The following is a 15,922-nucleotide window of genomic DNA, read 5'->3' as shown; positions in this document are numbered from 1 at the left end:
ATACATATAATGTTAATACATATCAATATTTTACTATATTATTTACATGTATATATTATATGTGATAATACATATAAACATATAATTACTATCATAGTCATATAAATTTTTCTAGTTCACTTTATAGTCTACATACATAATTGCATTATAGCATTCTATGATGTTGATATACTAACAATTATGTATAATAATGATATGCAACCATATAATTCTATGTGTATATATGTATGTATATAGACACATATAATATATATTTATATGCCTATATTATATATCATATAGTATATACACATAGAATATCTTTATTTGGGAAGACCTAAGTTCCCTTGCCTTTGCTTTTTCTTCTTTTCTAGAAATTACTATAATCTTCCTTGCTTTGTGTTTATACAACACAGAGGAATTCCTTCCTCCTCCAATCCCTTTTCCTCCAACCCCCGCCTTTCATCCCCAAGTCCTAGTATCTTCCTGCCTGTGACATCAGAGATAGGAAACCAATCACAAGTACCTTCATGAGACCTTGACCCTGCCCATAAAAGTCATAACTCTTGATGGCATCAACAAGTTTTCCTGCTTCAAAGGACTCTGGTAGACACTATTTTTGCTTTTATATTTATGTCCCCAGGACTTAGCACAGGGCTTAGCACATATTAAACTTTCTTTGATACATCCATTCCAACTCTGTCTCTTACTACTTGTATGACCCTGAGCAAGGCACTTGATCTTTTTGAATTCAATTTTTCCATCTGTAAAATAGGGGGGTCAAATGAAATAGACTTTAAGGTCCCTTCCATCACTAGATCTATGACCCCATATGCAAATATAAATGGACAAAGAAAACTGAAAATGTCTATCCTCAATGAGCTTACATTCTAATGGGACCAAAACAAGAGGAAGAAAGGGGTTAACAAGGGCCCACCTAAGTTAATTATCTCCACTTTATCCATTACATATATTATTTTTACATAGCTGTTTGCATGTTATCACTTCTCTTGGACTGTGAGCCCCTTGACAGCAGAGGCTGTTTTTGCCTTTCTTAATATTCTCAGTGGTTAGTACAATGCCTGGCACATGGCAGGTAATAGCTGACTTGACTCAAGATAGGCTACATAAAGTTCTTGGCACTCATTGATGAGTGAGATACGCAAGTGCTTAATGATTCCTGAAGCATGAAGCCATCAAGGGTCATAACATTTATAGGGAGGGGTCAAGGAGTCATCAAGCCCAATCCATATCTGGAAGCAGTGGATTTTCCCTTGCCAGAGATCTCTAAGCAGGGTCTAGATAACTACTTATCAGAGATATTGTAGGCTTGAATCTTGTTCAGGATTGAACTAGATAACTTCTGAGGTCCCTTTCCCCTCTGAGATTCTTTCATTCTGAGAAAATATCCATAATATCTCTATTATCTAGCCCTTATTGAAAGCCTCCTTTGAGGCTGAACCCCCAAATATCCCTAACCTTCTGAGAGGTTTTAAGTTACTGCTGCTGTTAGTTTATGTTTGTTAATTCATGCTTTTGAATTTCTTATGTTTGTGTGGAAGTTCAATTTATTTTATAGACCCATAGCATTTAACCAGGTTTCCTCAGCCAATCTGAACACACCTTCCATGAACCATCTAAGGCTTTCAAGGACTGTTCTACTTAGCTTAAAGCCTATGCTTGATTTGATTCAATTGACTTGTATTCTTACCTCATTAAGATATTGGAAAACAGAGGCAGCTAGGTGGTGTAGTGGATAGAGCACAGGACCTGAGTTCAAATCTGGCCTCAGACCAAACACTTGACACTTACTAGCTGTGTGACCCTGGGCAAGTCACTTAACCCCAACTGCTTAAAAAAAAATTTTTTTTTTAAAAAGAAAAGATATTGGAGTCTTACTTTATTTTATCATTTTATTACCTACTTCAAGTAGGATGGGGCAATTTGATTGATTCATTAAATCATAAACCATCCCTCCTATCTCACAATAAAATAAAGTATCTTAAGCTAGAACTTTACAATGCAACCAAAACCAACTCTAAGTAAATGAAAACAGTCTCAAGAACCTCTCTGCAAGAGTGCGTAGGTAAAGAAAAAAACAGATACGTTTTTACGCTACCCCATAAACTGATGTAACTCTGCTTTACAACTGCTCTAATGAACTGACTTTGTTTCATTACATCTGACAGAATAAAACCAGGACAACACTGTATTCTACATCTTTTGCCTCCTAACAAATGGACATTCGGTGAATACGAATTAATGACTGTGACAGTGGTAGTAGTGGAGTTGGTAGTGGTGGTGGGGATGTCTAAAAAAGTTTCAAGCACAGCTTCCTCCCCAAAACCATTTCTTCCATAACGCTTAAAGAAAACCAAAAGAAGTAAAATATTTTGTCGTAGTTGACTTCGGGGAGGAGAATCAGGCTACATAAGACAATTTGACCAAAGGCCAACTGATAATCAAAGTAAGAGTACTATGAAGAAAAAGCTAAGAAAGAAAAGGAGTCCACATACCTGAAAGTATAATTCCCAGGAACAAGATTAGATAAATACAGGACTGGGGAGTCAGCTGATGCCTTCTGTTCTCTTAGGGGCCCTTTAACTTCTTCCCAGTAGTAGCTCACGATTTTAGCATCATCTGTACTTTCTATATAAAAGATTTTTTTAAAAATCAGAACTAACATGAAAAAAAGAATTGAAGAGGCAGATAGTGTTAGTGAGAATGCCCTAGTTAAAATCCATTTAACAGTGGTGTGACTTAGCAAAAAAACATTTAATTTCTCAAAGCCTCAGTTTCTTCATCTGTAAAATGACACAGTTGGCCTAGATAACCTTTAAGGTCCTTTTCAAAGCTACATCTTATGATCCCATAATTAAAACAAGATCAGTTTTTTCCAATTCATCTTTCCAGATGTTTTTGGCATATACATACTGGGGCAGCTACATGGCAGAGGAGATAGAATGTTGTACTTAAAAGTTAGGAAATCTTGAGTTCAAATCCTTATTAAGATACCTATTAGGTATGTGACCCTGGGGAAGCCATTCAACTTCTTACCACCACTCTTTCCTCATCTGTAAAATGGGGATATTAAAAATATCTATCTCACAGGGTTATTGTGAGGGTCAAATGATAGAACATGTGTAAAGTATTTTACAAACCTTAAAGTGCTTAAAAATGCTAGTTATTATTACATAGGTAAACATTTCTTCATTTGAGGATATAAAATTATCTGAACATGTAATAAGTATGTAATACATCGACTCAAGGATCCAATATTTCATTGGTGTAGGGATTCTCCCCATTGCTGTGGGTGAAAACCCTCAACACTTTGGCAGGTGATGTTCATTAGTTGCAGTGGCAGAAAAAATAATTCATTGCCTGGTGGCCAGTATTCTAGTTATGAGCTTCATCACAGGCTCATCCTTCCAAGTCTGACCCTTGGAAGGCAGCAATGTTGCCAGGTCCACATTGTCATAGCTTGTGAGGACCTACTAGTATTTCTCTTCTGCTTCAAGAAGCCTTCAAGAACTCAAATGTCAACTCCATGCCATATAAGTGGGGACACAGTAAAGTGTAAAAGTTGTTGGATTTAGAGTTAGAGTACCTGGGTTCAAATCCTGACTCTGCGACTTACAACTAGTGTGACCTTGGCAAATTGATTAACCTGTTTGGGCCTCAGTTTCCTCATCTGTAAAATAACGGCATTGGACGAGGTGGCCTCTGAGGTCCCTTTCAGCTCATTATCCTATGAGGCACTAGAGTAGGGCTCTAGTAGAGGAAATACAAAGTGCTAACTTTTTGTCCTCACCCCATATGCAGAGTTATCAGCAGTAGTCTTTGCCCTAGCTTTCCTGCAGGTATTTTTGTGAATCAGATGGAACACTGGACTAGGAGCCAGAAGACTTGGCTTTAGTTCCAGCCCTAGAATATATCTTGCATTCTTAGCCAAGGTGTGCCATCTCTGCCTTGATTTTCTCATTTAAGAAATTACATTGGGGCAGGTAGGTGGTGCAGTGGATAGAGCACCAGATCTGGAGTTAGGAGGACCTGAGTTCAGATTCAGCCTCAGACACTTGACACGTACTAACTGTGTGACCCTGGGCAAGTCACTTAACTCTGATTGCCTCAAAATTTAAAAAAAATTTATATTGCTGGACTTGATTATTTTTAAGATCTGTTTGGCTCCAGCATAGCATAGTGTCAAGAGCACTAAATCTGGCACAGTGGGTAGAATGTGGGGCCTGGAGTAAGGAAGCCCTTCATTCAAATTTTGCTTCAGACACTTGCTTTGTGACCCTGCCCAAGTCACTTAACCTCTATCTGCTTCAGTTTCCTCATCTGTAAAATAGTAGGTGATAATAATAGCACCTACCTCAGGATTGCTGTGAGGACTAAATTACATAGCATGTATAAAGCGTTTTGTAAACTTAAAGTACTGTAAGTGTTAGTTGTTATTGTTGTTGTTGTTATTATTACCTTTGTTCAAATCTTAGCTCTGCTACTTACAACCTGTGTGGCCTTGAAAAAAATTAAAACCTCCCTGGGACTCAGTTTCCACATTTTGCAAAGTGAGGAAGTTGGACTAGGTGCTCTCTAGAATCTCAAATTCTATTCTACCTTGAGTTCCAATTACAAACATCAAGGGCTATTTTTCTCATTTAAATATTCTCAATAATTGATATTCAACACAGACCTTGTTATTACACTGCTAAAGAACAAGAACTGTCAACACCTATGTCATATTCAAATTAAATTGTCCGACCACTATAAATTTGGCTTCTGTTATTTTCAAGGCCAGTTCAAAATACATAAAAGCATTAATGACTGAATTGCACATTCATCCTGCTGAATGGTTTAATGGGGAGTAATCTTCTCCAAACAAATCAAGGAAACCATGCCTCATTAAGCTTATCAGCTAGGCAAAAGCTTTTTGATCAAATAGACATAAAATGCTAACACAGGTTGTAACCTAAGCTTGTTGAACGAAGCCATGGAGACAACACATGCTCAATTGATTCTCATTGTCTGCTCAGCCTCCTTGGAGCCCCTGTTAGTCTTATTTGGGATGCAATCTGAACACACACAGCATTAAAAGACTATACCACAAAAATGAGTGTTGAAGGCAATTCAATTCAATCTATTAAGTGCCTACTGCACTAATAGGCACTATGCTGGATAATGGGGGATACAAAAACAAAAATAAAAGATTCCTTGCCCTCAGGGAACTTACTTTCTACTGAACAACACTGCTAACATTTCTCACAATTCATTCTTCTCCGTTAAATGGAAAAAAACACTGGGAAAGGTAATTTCATTTAGAATTATTTTACCTCCAAAACAAAGATTTGAACCAAAATGTCCTAGTAGATTAATAAAAATTATTTAAATGGAGTAAAACCAAGCCCCAAACAAAACAGGGGAAACATAACATAAATTTGAAAGAGAAAAGCACAATTTCCTTCCAGATCTAAATCCCATGCTCCTGTGGAATATGTCTCACTATTCCAAGATTCATTAAATTAGTACACAAGCACTATTATGCTTAAGGAATGACTCGAATACAATAATTCTAGCATTCAGAGCATGCAAACTAAAAGATGACCCAATAAATACATACGACTGCCATCAATGAAGGTCGAAGTAGTGGGCAAGGACAGCTCTTGTACTTTGGGAGAAGCTACTGCTACCGGGGACTGATTGGTTCTCACTGCTTTGTGATGGAGAAAAGAAAAAAGGAAACCAAATTAAGCACAAGTTGTATGTATAACATTCATTACCACAAAAATCAGTGTTCTGTTTCCTTTTCCTAGCCTAGTGGAGATGATGCTTGCCTAGTAAGTCCCACCTGGGGAAGGTCTCTTTTAGATCTTCGGGCCTCTACTGTGAAGTTCAAAAGCTCTTTCTAGAGTCTCTCCTTTTCTTCCCAACCCAACTCTGGCCAAAGTCTTCTGATGCCCAAGTACTTAGCCACTAAACATGGCCATGCTTGATGCTACAATAGGAAAGCAAGAGTCCTGGGTTCTAGGTCAAGCTCAAGAGTTACCTGGCCAGGTCCCCTGTGTCACAGGCAATCAAAAGAAGATCTATGTACAATAGTTATTTTTGTTCAGGGACATTCAAAGTACAGGCTTCATTATGCCTTTTTAAGGCAGCTTGGTGGTTATGGTGCATGAAGTGCTAGTCTTGGAGTTACAAGGAAGTCATGAGTTCAAATCCTCCCTCCAACATTTACTCAATGAGTGACTGTGGACAAGTCACTTTACCTCTCCCAGTCTTAGTTTTCTCATCTGTAAAATGGGGAGGAGCAATAATAGCACCTATTTCACAGGGTTGTTGTGAAGATCAAAGGAGATATATCTGAACTGCTTTGCTAATATTAAATCACTATATAAGTTCTGGCTGTTATTATTATTACTTCATTTACTATGTGCAAAGACTTTAAGGTAGAGGAGACAGGTAAGGATAGATTTGTAGTGAAAGTTCTACAAATTTCCTCTCATCTTCCAAATGTTCACCTCGAAGCAGCTTTAAAAAATCACTATATTGGGAAGAATGGGTAAAAAAAAAGAAAGAATGGAAGTAGGGTTTGTGGGAAAGGGGGAGAAAAATCCATGTAAGAAATAGGAGGCCAAGATATTTGGTTCAGTCAAAAGTTCAGATGGCCAATTGTTATAAATATTACCCAAGTGCCAGTAAAGTAGCAGATGTTAGAAAGAATATAGAAAAAATACATTTTTGCTACACTGTTTTAGTACCAAAGAACAAACTCCACAGGAAAGATAAATGAATATATTTTTGAGTCATTCAGGCTCATGGAAATGATTAATGAGCTTTCACCAAACAAGAAGCCTCATCAAATGGACCACTTAGCTGGATTTTCTTAAACTGGCTTACCTGGCTTAACAGTGACATTTACAAATCCTTCTCCAAAAGCATTTTCACCAGAAACAGCCACTTTGAAGGAATAAAGGCCTACAGACAACTGTAACACATAGAAAAGTCCCTAGTTACAAAAACAAACGTGTCTTGAGAAATAGAACATTCATCACCCAGAAAAATCATAAATCTTATCTACCTGAAGGCATGGCTCAAATGCCTTAACCACTTTCTCAAAGATGGAACGTGAGAAAGGACTCACTGAAAAATCTTTAATTCTAGCCCAGAAATTCACCAGACCCCCTAAAGGAGATAGAATGTTCCAGGAGTCCTTAAAAAAATCCAACAGAGCTCTAGGGCATTTAAACAAGTAAAGAAGAATCTGTGTATAAACATCCTACTAGTTGATGCAGTGTTCAAATCAGCTACTGTCATAAAAGATGAATGAATGAACATTTATAATAGATTTGCTATGTTTCAGGCACTATACTAAGGTCTGGAGGTACAAATACAAAAAATGAAACTTTCTCTGACCTTAAGGAGTTTACAACCTAAGGGGGAGATAACAGAGGAGTGGTGGCCAAAGAAGGGGCATGAAAGCAACTTAATTCATAATCACCTGGTAGGGAGTAAAAAAAAAAAATGGTTCCCAGTTTGTGAGAGCAGTTGGTGCCCACCTCCCTATCCTTTCTTCTGTTTGGTACTTACATGCATTATAGGATAATATGCACTATATAAAGGGATTTGTTGTTTAGTCATTTCAGTTGTGTTTGACTCTTTGTGGCCCTATTCAGGGTTTTCTTGGGAAAGATATTGGAGTGGTTTGCCATTTCCTTCTCCAGCTCATTTTTACAAATGAAACTGAGACAAACAGGGTTAAGTGACCTGCCCAGGGTCACACACCTAGTAGGTGCCTAAAGCAAGATTTGAACTCAGGAAGATGAGTCTTCCTGACTCCAGGCACACTGCACCACCTACATGCCTCATATAATGGCATTAATGGATTGTAATGTCTTGGTAAACTCAAGAAATTAGCCTGATGGAGAGCTGGGGACACCAGGTCCCAGAATCTATTTAACTCAGCTCACAGGGGAATAGCTGGAAAGTAGACAATAAATGCTCTGTAACCTGACTTCAATGAGATCACAATTAGACTTAGGCTAGCTAGAGTCAGGGCAGCTAGGTGGTGCAATGGAGAAATTATCTTTGTCAAGAAAACCCTAAATGGGATCACGAAGAGTCAGACATGACTGAACAGCTGGAGTCAACTCAAGGAACAGGGTTTCCTGCAAGAGAATAGCAACACTGAAGGAAAGCAGTAACAAAGTCATTCGATTTTTTTAAATCTACAACAATGCTATCCACACTCAGAGAGAGAACTGATGAACTCTGAATACAGAGTAAAGCATTAAAAAACAAACAAACAATTGATTTTTATTGATCAAGAACCAAAGTGCCCAAGAAATTTCCAGTCTTCTCATAGTCAAGCACTACACAGTGATGTCAAGGACCAGGGTGGTTTCTATTCTCACCAATTAGCACTACACAGGGATCATGACAAATACCTAAATGATGTTGAATGCAATCATACAATACAGTACCCACATAAAACAGACAAGGGGCTCATTTACAGGAAGGACATTTTTATGCATCTAATATCCCCAAATAAGAACACAAAATGAAAACTGTCAAAAAAACAACTTTAGGGATATATCTGTACAGGCATGTTTTCACTTGAATTGGTTACTCTAGTAATAGTTTATGATGACTAAATAAAAGTTCAGAAAGGATCTTATTTATGTGTGGTAAATTGATATTGTTCTTTATCTAGATACACATCTTGATACCGAGTCTCTTGTTGACAGACGTACAGCCAGTTTGTCTTGGAAATCATGGAGATAATTATATTGCTTTATGGTGTGTATGGCCCCAGATCCTCTTAAATCTCGAAGGCTGTTAATTGCCTGCTGCGGTGATACTGTGTCAGATAAGTACAGTAGGAGGCAAGCTGCTATAAAACAAGAGCGCCCAAGTCCTCCATAACAATGTATTATCTTCAAGTCAGACTGCAAGCTCCTGTAGGATTCCACAACATTGGTCTATGTCAGAGGTATCTCCATCTGGGATGAGATGGTGGTGAATGGTGATTCCATGCTGCTGATAGAAGTCTAAAAGGTTTGGTACCTGATATTTTGACAGCTCTCCTCTGGTACAGAACACAAATATATCTTGTATATCAAGGTTCTTTAGTTCTTCCATGTCCTTTTGGAGATTTCTCCTAACAACTTTAAATTTACAATCTGGAAGAGAACATAAACCTAGAAACTGAGAACAATTCACAAGGGATAAGGGTAGCCATGATACCTGAAATGGAGTCTGTTCGTTTTCAACTGGCTCTTCATCAGATGAGTCAAACTCACTCGTCTGCATTGTACTGAGCACCTTCATCACCTTCACAGCAAGGCTGCTGGGAGCTTGACATCAAGCACGTGTGAAGCATTTTTAAACTTTATTTTTCTTGCTTTTTTTTTTTTGCAACGTGTCTAATAGGGAAATATGTTTTGCACAACTTCACATATATAATAGGTATTATACTTCCTGCCTTCTCAATGGGAGGGGTTGGAAGAAGGGAAAGAATTTGAAACTCAAAAAAATTTTAAATGGATGTTAAAAAAATAAAAATTATATTTATTTTTAGTTTTCAATAATCACTTTCATAAACTTTTGAGTTTTAAATTTTCTCCTCCTCCGTCTCCACCTCCCTCCCCAAGACAGTGTGCAATCTGATATAGGCTTTACATATACATTCCTATTAAGCATATTTTCACATTAGTCATGTTTTAAAGAATTAGAACCAATAGGAGGAACCACAAGAAAGAAGAAACAAAACAAAACAGAAGACAAAAAAAAGAGCTAATAGTATGCTTCAATCTGGATTCAAACTCCATGGTTCTCTTTCTGGATGTGGACAGTATTTTATATCATGAGACTTTTGGAGATTCTTAGATCCTTGCATTGCTGAGAAGAGCTAAATCTATCAAAGGTAATCATCTCACAACATAGCTGTTACTGCGTACAACGTTCTCCTGGTTCTGCTCACTTCACTCAGCATCAGTCCATACAAGTCTTTCCAGGTTTTTCTGAAGTTCATCTGCTCATCATTTCTTATAGCACAATAGTATTCCATTACATTCATACACCACAACTTGTTCAGCCATTCCCCAATTGATGGGTATCCAAAATTAAATTTTAAAAAATAATAAAAATCTACCACAGCCAGAGTTCCAAAAAGGGACCTTTCAAGGACTAAAGAGCCCAGACAATGTTAGCAGAAAGCTAGCACTAAGAGTAGAACATGACTAAGCCACATCCTACTTACCTGAGAGAGATTAAGAGTTTGCATATATTTTTGTTCAATTCCACCTTGATAGTCCACAGGGTGGCTTATCAAACTCCACTCATAGTTGTAACTTGTTTCTAAAAGGAAAAAAAAAATCCATATTTAAGAGTTGTTAGCTTTTATTTGTGTGACAGTTCGTGTACACATTAGGAAAAAGGGTGGTAACAATGACCTGAAGCCAAAAGGCCTGATATTGATACTGGCCTCAAATCTTTGAGCTCATCTCCAAGTACAGAACAACAGGTTATATATCTCTGAAACGAGATGATCTATCTCATTCCCATCTGATTTATTAGAAAACTTGAAATAGCTTTACAAGAAGTTGTCTACTACATCTATTACAAAGGATTTTCCTTAACCATTTTTTTTCTTGTGTTATGGTGGCCTGGTGAAACCTACGGACCCCTTCTCTGGATAATGCTTTTAAGTGGATAAAATGAAATACTAGGATTAATAAAACAAACCAATTATAATGAAATACAGTTATCAAGATAGTTTGAAAAGCTAAGTTCCCAGACCCCAAAAATAAGAATCCTTGCACTAAAAAAATCCCCCAAAAACTAAAAACTAAAAAAGCATCATCTTTTTTTGCTGCTACAGGCTTTAGTCATAACTCCACATCTCCCTATCTCCCCCAGGTGGGACAGGACCCCAGGCTACAGGTTCTGTTGACATCCTCAGCTCCACAGAGATCTGAACCAGTTATAACTTTGCCCTTAGTACAGGATTTGTTTGTTTGTTTTTCCATTGTTTTCTACAAAAAATAATATATAGCTAATCTCTGGTTCCACCAGTTGAACTAACATTCAATATTCTGCCTGTACTATTGTCAGCTGAAGGAGAGAGACTGGGATTTAAAGGCAGAAAAAGATAAGGGCAGGGTGATTCGAAGAGCATCTGAGGCTCTCCAGGACTGTAGGGAACAGCTGAATGACTTGGAAGTTAATTGCCTCAGCATTCCCACCAAGGTATTTGAGGTGGGAAGAGAACTAGTGTATCAAACAAAAAGAGATCAACACAAGGGCAGGGAGGGAGGTAAGGGAGCCAGGTCCAGTTGAAGGGCGCAGGCTGGAAGAGGCTGGCAAAGCACTAGGACAGCAAAAGGCACAGGCACAATGGTTCCACTCTGGGGAAGGAGCAGATTCCCCTGGAGGCTGGCACCCTAGGCCAAAGTTCTGATTGCCCTACCTTATGGACCTAAGTGAGGTTGTTCACAGGTATTTGTGTTGGTACAGGACTGACACAGATGCTATTCCAGAGCCCACACAAAGCATGCCCAGGACTGGAAGAATTAATGGTGACAAAGATTTGTTTCAGATCCATCTTAAAGTTGGCTTTCCAACTTGGACTAACTGAGCTAATTCCCAGCTCCTCATTCCTAAAGAAGGGATATATGGCACAGGCAGTAGAACCGGGACCTCTATATTTGTAGTAGTGAACCCCAACAGGTACCTACAGCCACCATACCTGGATACTCTAGATTCAGTCCTTCTTTCCTTCTATCACCCTACATTCTAGACCACAAGTGGTCTAGAATTACAACAGAAAAAGATAGGTCCAGACTGGTAGGAATAATGATGAATCCCTTAAAGTGGTCACGGGCAGCTAGGTGACACAGTGGATAGAGTGCTGGGCCTGAAATAAGGAAGACTCATCTTCCTGAGTTTAAATCTGGCCTCAGACACTTACTAGCTGTGTGACCCTGTGCAAGTCAACTTAATTCTGTTTGTCTCCATTTCCTCATCTGTAAAATGAGCTGGAGAAGGAAATGGCAAACCACTCCAGTATCTTTGCCAAGAAAACTCTAAGTTGTGACCTGATCCAACCATTCTGGAGAACAATTTGCAACTATGCCCAAAGGGCTATAAAATTGTGCATAACCTTTGATCCAGCAATACCACTACTAGGTCTATATCCCAAAGAGATCATTAAAAAAGAGAAAAGGACCTACATGTACAAAAATGTTTATAGCAGTTCTTTTGTGGTGGCAAACAATTGGAAACGGAGAGGATGCCCATCAATTGGGGAATGGCTGAGCAAGTTGCAGTATATGAATGTAATGGAATACTATTGTGCTATAAGAAATGATGAGCAGGCAGATTTCAGAATAACCTGGAAAGACTTAGATAAACTGATGCTGAATGAAGTAAGGAGAACCAGGAGAACACTGTACACAGTAACAACAATATTGTGCAATGATCAACTTTGATAGACTTAGCTCTTCTCAGCAATACAATGATCCAAGACAATTCCAAAAGACTAGTGATGGAAAATGCTATCCACATTAACAGAAAGAACTATGGAGTCTCAATGCAGATGTAAGCATACTATTTTCACTTTGCGATTTTTTTTCTTTCTTGTGGCTTTTCCTTTTTGTTCTGATTCTTCTCTCACAACATTACTAATGTGGAAATATGCTTAATATGATTGTACATGTATAACCTATATCAGATTGCTTGCTGTCTTGGGGAGGGAGGAGGAGAAGTAAGGAGGAAAGGAGGGAGGGAGAAAATTTGGAATTCAAAATATTATAAAAGTGAATATTGAAAATGATCTTTACATGTAATTAGGAAAAAAATACTATTAAGTGGGGGGGCAGGGAAGAAAATTCCAAATGGAATCATGGAGAGTTGGACATGACTGAACAACAACAAAAGTGGTCACATGTATTTGAATTCATACTAAAAGGTAGAATCATGTAAAATACGGTCATTGGTTTTAGCTCATAGGAAATATGTAGTGCAAATTCTAGTAATATGATACTTCAGGGGATTCATTATTCCCACTAATCAGGACCTAGCAGCACATCTCATCATCGCTCACATTTATATCATGCTTTAAGATTCACAAACCTCACAATCCTGAGAGATAGCATAAGTATTAACACCCTCCTTACACCCTACTCTCCCCCATGTACTCTGATCCAGTGACCCTAAGCTTCCTTGCTGCTCATCTCACAAAACACTCCATCTCCTGACTCCAAGCATTTTCTCTGGCTGTCCTTCATGCCTGCAATGCTCTCTCTCCACACCTCTACGTCTTGGCTTCCCTGGCTTCCTTCCCTCAAGTCTCAGCTAAAAACCTCACCTTCTATATGAAGCCTTTCCCAACCCCCTCCCCCCCATAATGCTGGTGCCTCTCCTCTGTTGATTATCTCCAATTTATCCTGTATAGAGCTTGTTTGTACACAGTTGTTTACATGTGGCCTCCCACATTAAACTGTGAGATCCTCAAGAGCAGGGGCTGGTTTCTGCTTTTCTTAGTATCCTGAGCATTTAGCACAGTGCCCAGCACACAAGTGTTTAATCAATGCTTGTTGCTTAATTGACTGGGGGAATCCTACCTAGGTAATTGCTCTGGCTGAGGTTCATAGGATCCTAGCATTCAGAGTAAAAGGGACTTTTGAGATCATCTAGTCCAATCCTTATATTGCTCATTGTAACTCCTAATTAGTGGAGTTATGATATTGGATCTGATGTCAGGGAAAACTGGTTTCCAATCCTCCCTCAAACACATATTAGCTGTATAACCCTGAACAAATCATTTAACCCCTCTGAGACTCAGTTTCTTCATCTGTAAAAGGAGACTATTAATAGTACAGATTGTTGTGAGCATCAAATGCATGTAAATCGCTCTGCAAACCTTAATTGCTGTGGTTGTTCAGTTGTGTACAACTCTTCCCGATGCCATTTGGGAGTTTCTTAACAAAGACACTGGAGTGGTTTGCCATTTCCTTCTCTAGATCATTTTACAGATGAGGAACTGAGGCAGAGTTAAGTGACTTGCCCAGGGTCACACAACTAATATGTGTCTGAGGCCAAATTTGAACTCAGAAAGATGTCTTTCTGATTCCAGGCCCAACACTCTATCCACTGTGCCTCCTAGCAAACTTTAAAATGCTATATAAATATCAGCTGTTATTATTAACCACTAGTTAGTTGCCACCTCTGTTCTCCGGGGGAAAAAAATGCAAGGCATGACATTAAAAGAAATCCATTCCACACATACCTCTAAAGAAGGGCAAAAAAGACACTACCCCTTTCTATCTTTTCATCACAATCTCTACCTCAGCTCAGGGGACTGAACAAAATTATCTTCTTGGCTTGTGAAGTTTCACAAATCTCATGACATACCAATAAAAGGGAAAAAAACGAACTTGGGTATTAAACTGAATGAAAAATTCCCAAATCTCCTTTAAAAATGATTATGTTCCATAGGACTCACAGATGAACTAAGCTGTTGGTGCTTCCTAACATAAGTATGAGTGATATAATAGAATTAGTGCTCTCACCAAGGTATTTTCTACTATCTCCTGTGAAGTGATCCAGGAGGTTTAGGGCTACTCCTTCTACCCTACAGCTTTTGCAAACTCCCACTTAAGCCTTCTGACTGATTCTACTACATCCTTTCCCACACCTTCCTTCCTTCCTTCCTCCTTCCTGTGTATGGTGGATTATCACAGGGCAATAGCTAATACATAGAATAGATACACTTTGAGGCAGCGGGTTCCTCAACCCTGGACTAGAGAAAGGGGGAGCTAGGTGGCCCAGTGGATAGAGTGCTGGGCCTGGAGTCAGGAAAGCCTCACTCACAAGCTATGTGACCCTGGATAAGTCACTTAACCCTATTTGCCTCAGTTCCTCATCGGTAAAAAATGAGCTGAAGGAAATGGCAAAACCACTCTAGTGTCTCTGCCAAGAAAATTCCGATGGGGTCACAGAGAGTTGGACTCCACTGAAAAACAACTTGACAATGTGTGGGGTATGAAGACCCTTAACAATAAATCGGAGACTCAGAGATATTAGCAAAAAGAATAGTTCGTTTATTGGCTTTCTCGAGAAAGGGCTCCATCAGAGCACCCAAAAGATGGGGCCGACTGAAGAGACCAGACGTGTGTTCAGCTCAGCAGATTATATAGATCCTAACCTCAATCCCGGCTCCCCCTTCCTGGCTCTTCTTCCCATTGGCTGGCTTCGGAGCTCACAGTCTAGGTGGGAAAGAAAAATCTTCCTATCCCATTAGCTGGGAGGCAGGCTTACATTCTAGGTGAGAAAATTCAAAGACAAAGAACAAGGAAACAGGGTATAGCCAATCCAAACATACACGTCCTTATTTAGTAAACCTAATGCTGACGTAGCAGTGGTGTGGTGATCAGGAAGGGGTTTAGGGCCGAATTCCCATGAGTTAGGTAATTCCTACGAAACCGAAATTTACTGCAATTTCCCCTCCCTAACCCCCTTCCCCCTTATGCCAGAGATAAGAGAAAGCGGGAAGCTAAGGGCAAGCAGTTCAGGTTGGGGGGCAGGGCTTATTCTCTCTGTTATGTACCTAAAAACAGGGTCTGAGTGGGGAGGGTTTTGAAAGCAACAATCAAGAAATATTAACAAGAACCACTGACTCCCTGAGGAGGCTTCACTTCTGAGAGATCATCTCTCACAGCAACAAGAAGCCTGGAGAAGCCCTAAAGGCAAATAAATGAATTCTGCTTAAGCACTCTGAATACCTTTCAGACTCCTACATGAACTGCTGAAGGAAAACATGTACACGACTGCTTATACAGATAAAAAGCATATGTTTATGTGCTTACATGGGATTATAGTTCCCCTAAAGTAGCTCTTTTCACAAAAGCTTTTTTTTTTCATCTCAGAGCCAAAATAAATCAGA

At 39.0% G+C, this 15,922-nt stretch overlaps 1 protein-coding gene and 1 pseudogene across 1 annotated transcript in view; both read right to left on the bottom strand.

Moving 5' to 3' along the window:
- KIAA0319 (KIAA0319 ortholog) overlaps window positions 1–15,922 on the bottom strand; it is a 126,742-nt gene that overhangs the window by 57,006 nt on the left and 53,814 nt on the right. The window contains exons 6-9 of the mRNA XM_020986843.2: window positions 10,238–10,335; window positions 6,877–6,964; window positions 5,600–5,692; window positions 2,496–2,628 (exon numbers count right to left, since the gene is read on the bottom strand). Of these exons, the coding sequence (XP_020842502.1) occupies window positions 2,496–2,628; window positions 5,600–5,692; window positions 6,877–6,964; window positions 10,238–10,335 (412 nt within the window). The remainder of the gene's footprint in view (window positions 1–2,495; window positions 2,629–5,599; window positions 5,693–6,876; window positions 6,965–10,237; window positions 10,336–15,922) is intronic.
- Window positions 8,487–9,320, bottom strand: LOC110208725 (cyclin-dependent kinase inhibitor 3 pseudogene; annotated as a pseudogene).

This window comes from Phascolarctos cinereus, unplaced genomic scaffold (genome assembly GCF_003287225.1).
Source record: "Phascolarctos cinereus isolate Bilbo 61053 unplaced genomic scaffold, phaCin_HiC Scaffold_4;HRSCAF=312, whole genome shotgun sequence".
Lineage (NCBI taxonomy): Eukaryota > Metazoa > Chordata > Mammalia > Diprotodontia > Phascolarctidae > Phascolarctos > Phascolarctos cinereus.
The sequence above is the reverse complement of the archived record's forward strand: the minus strand, read 5'-3'. Positions and strand labels throughout refer to the sequence as shown.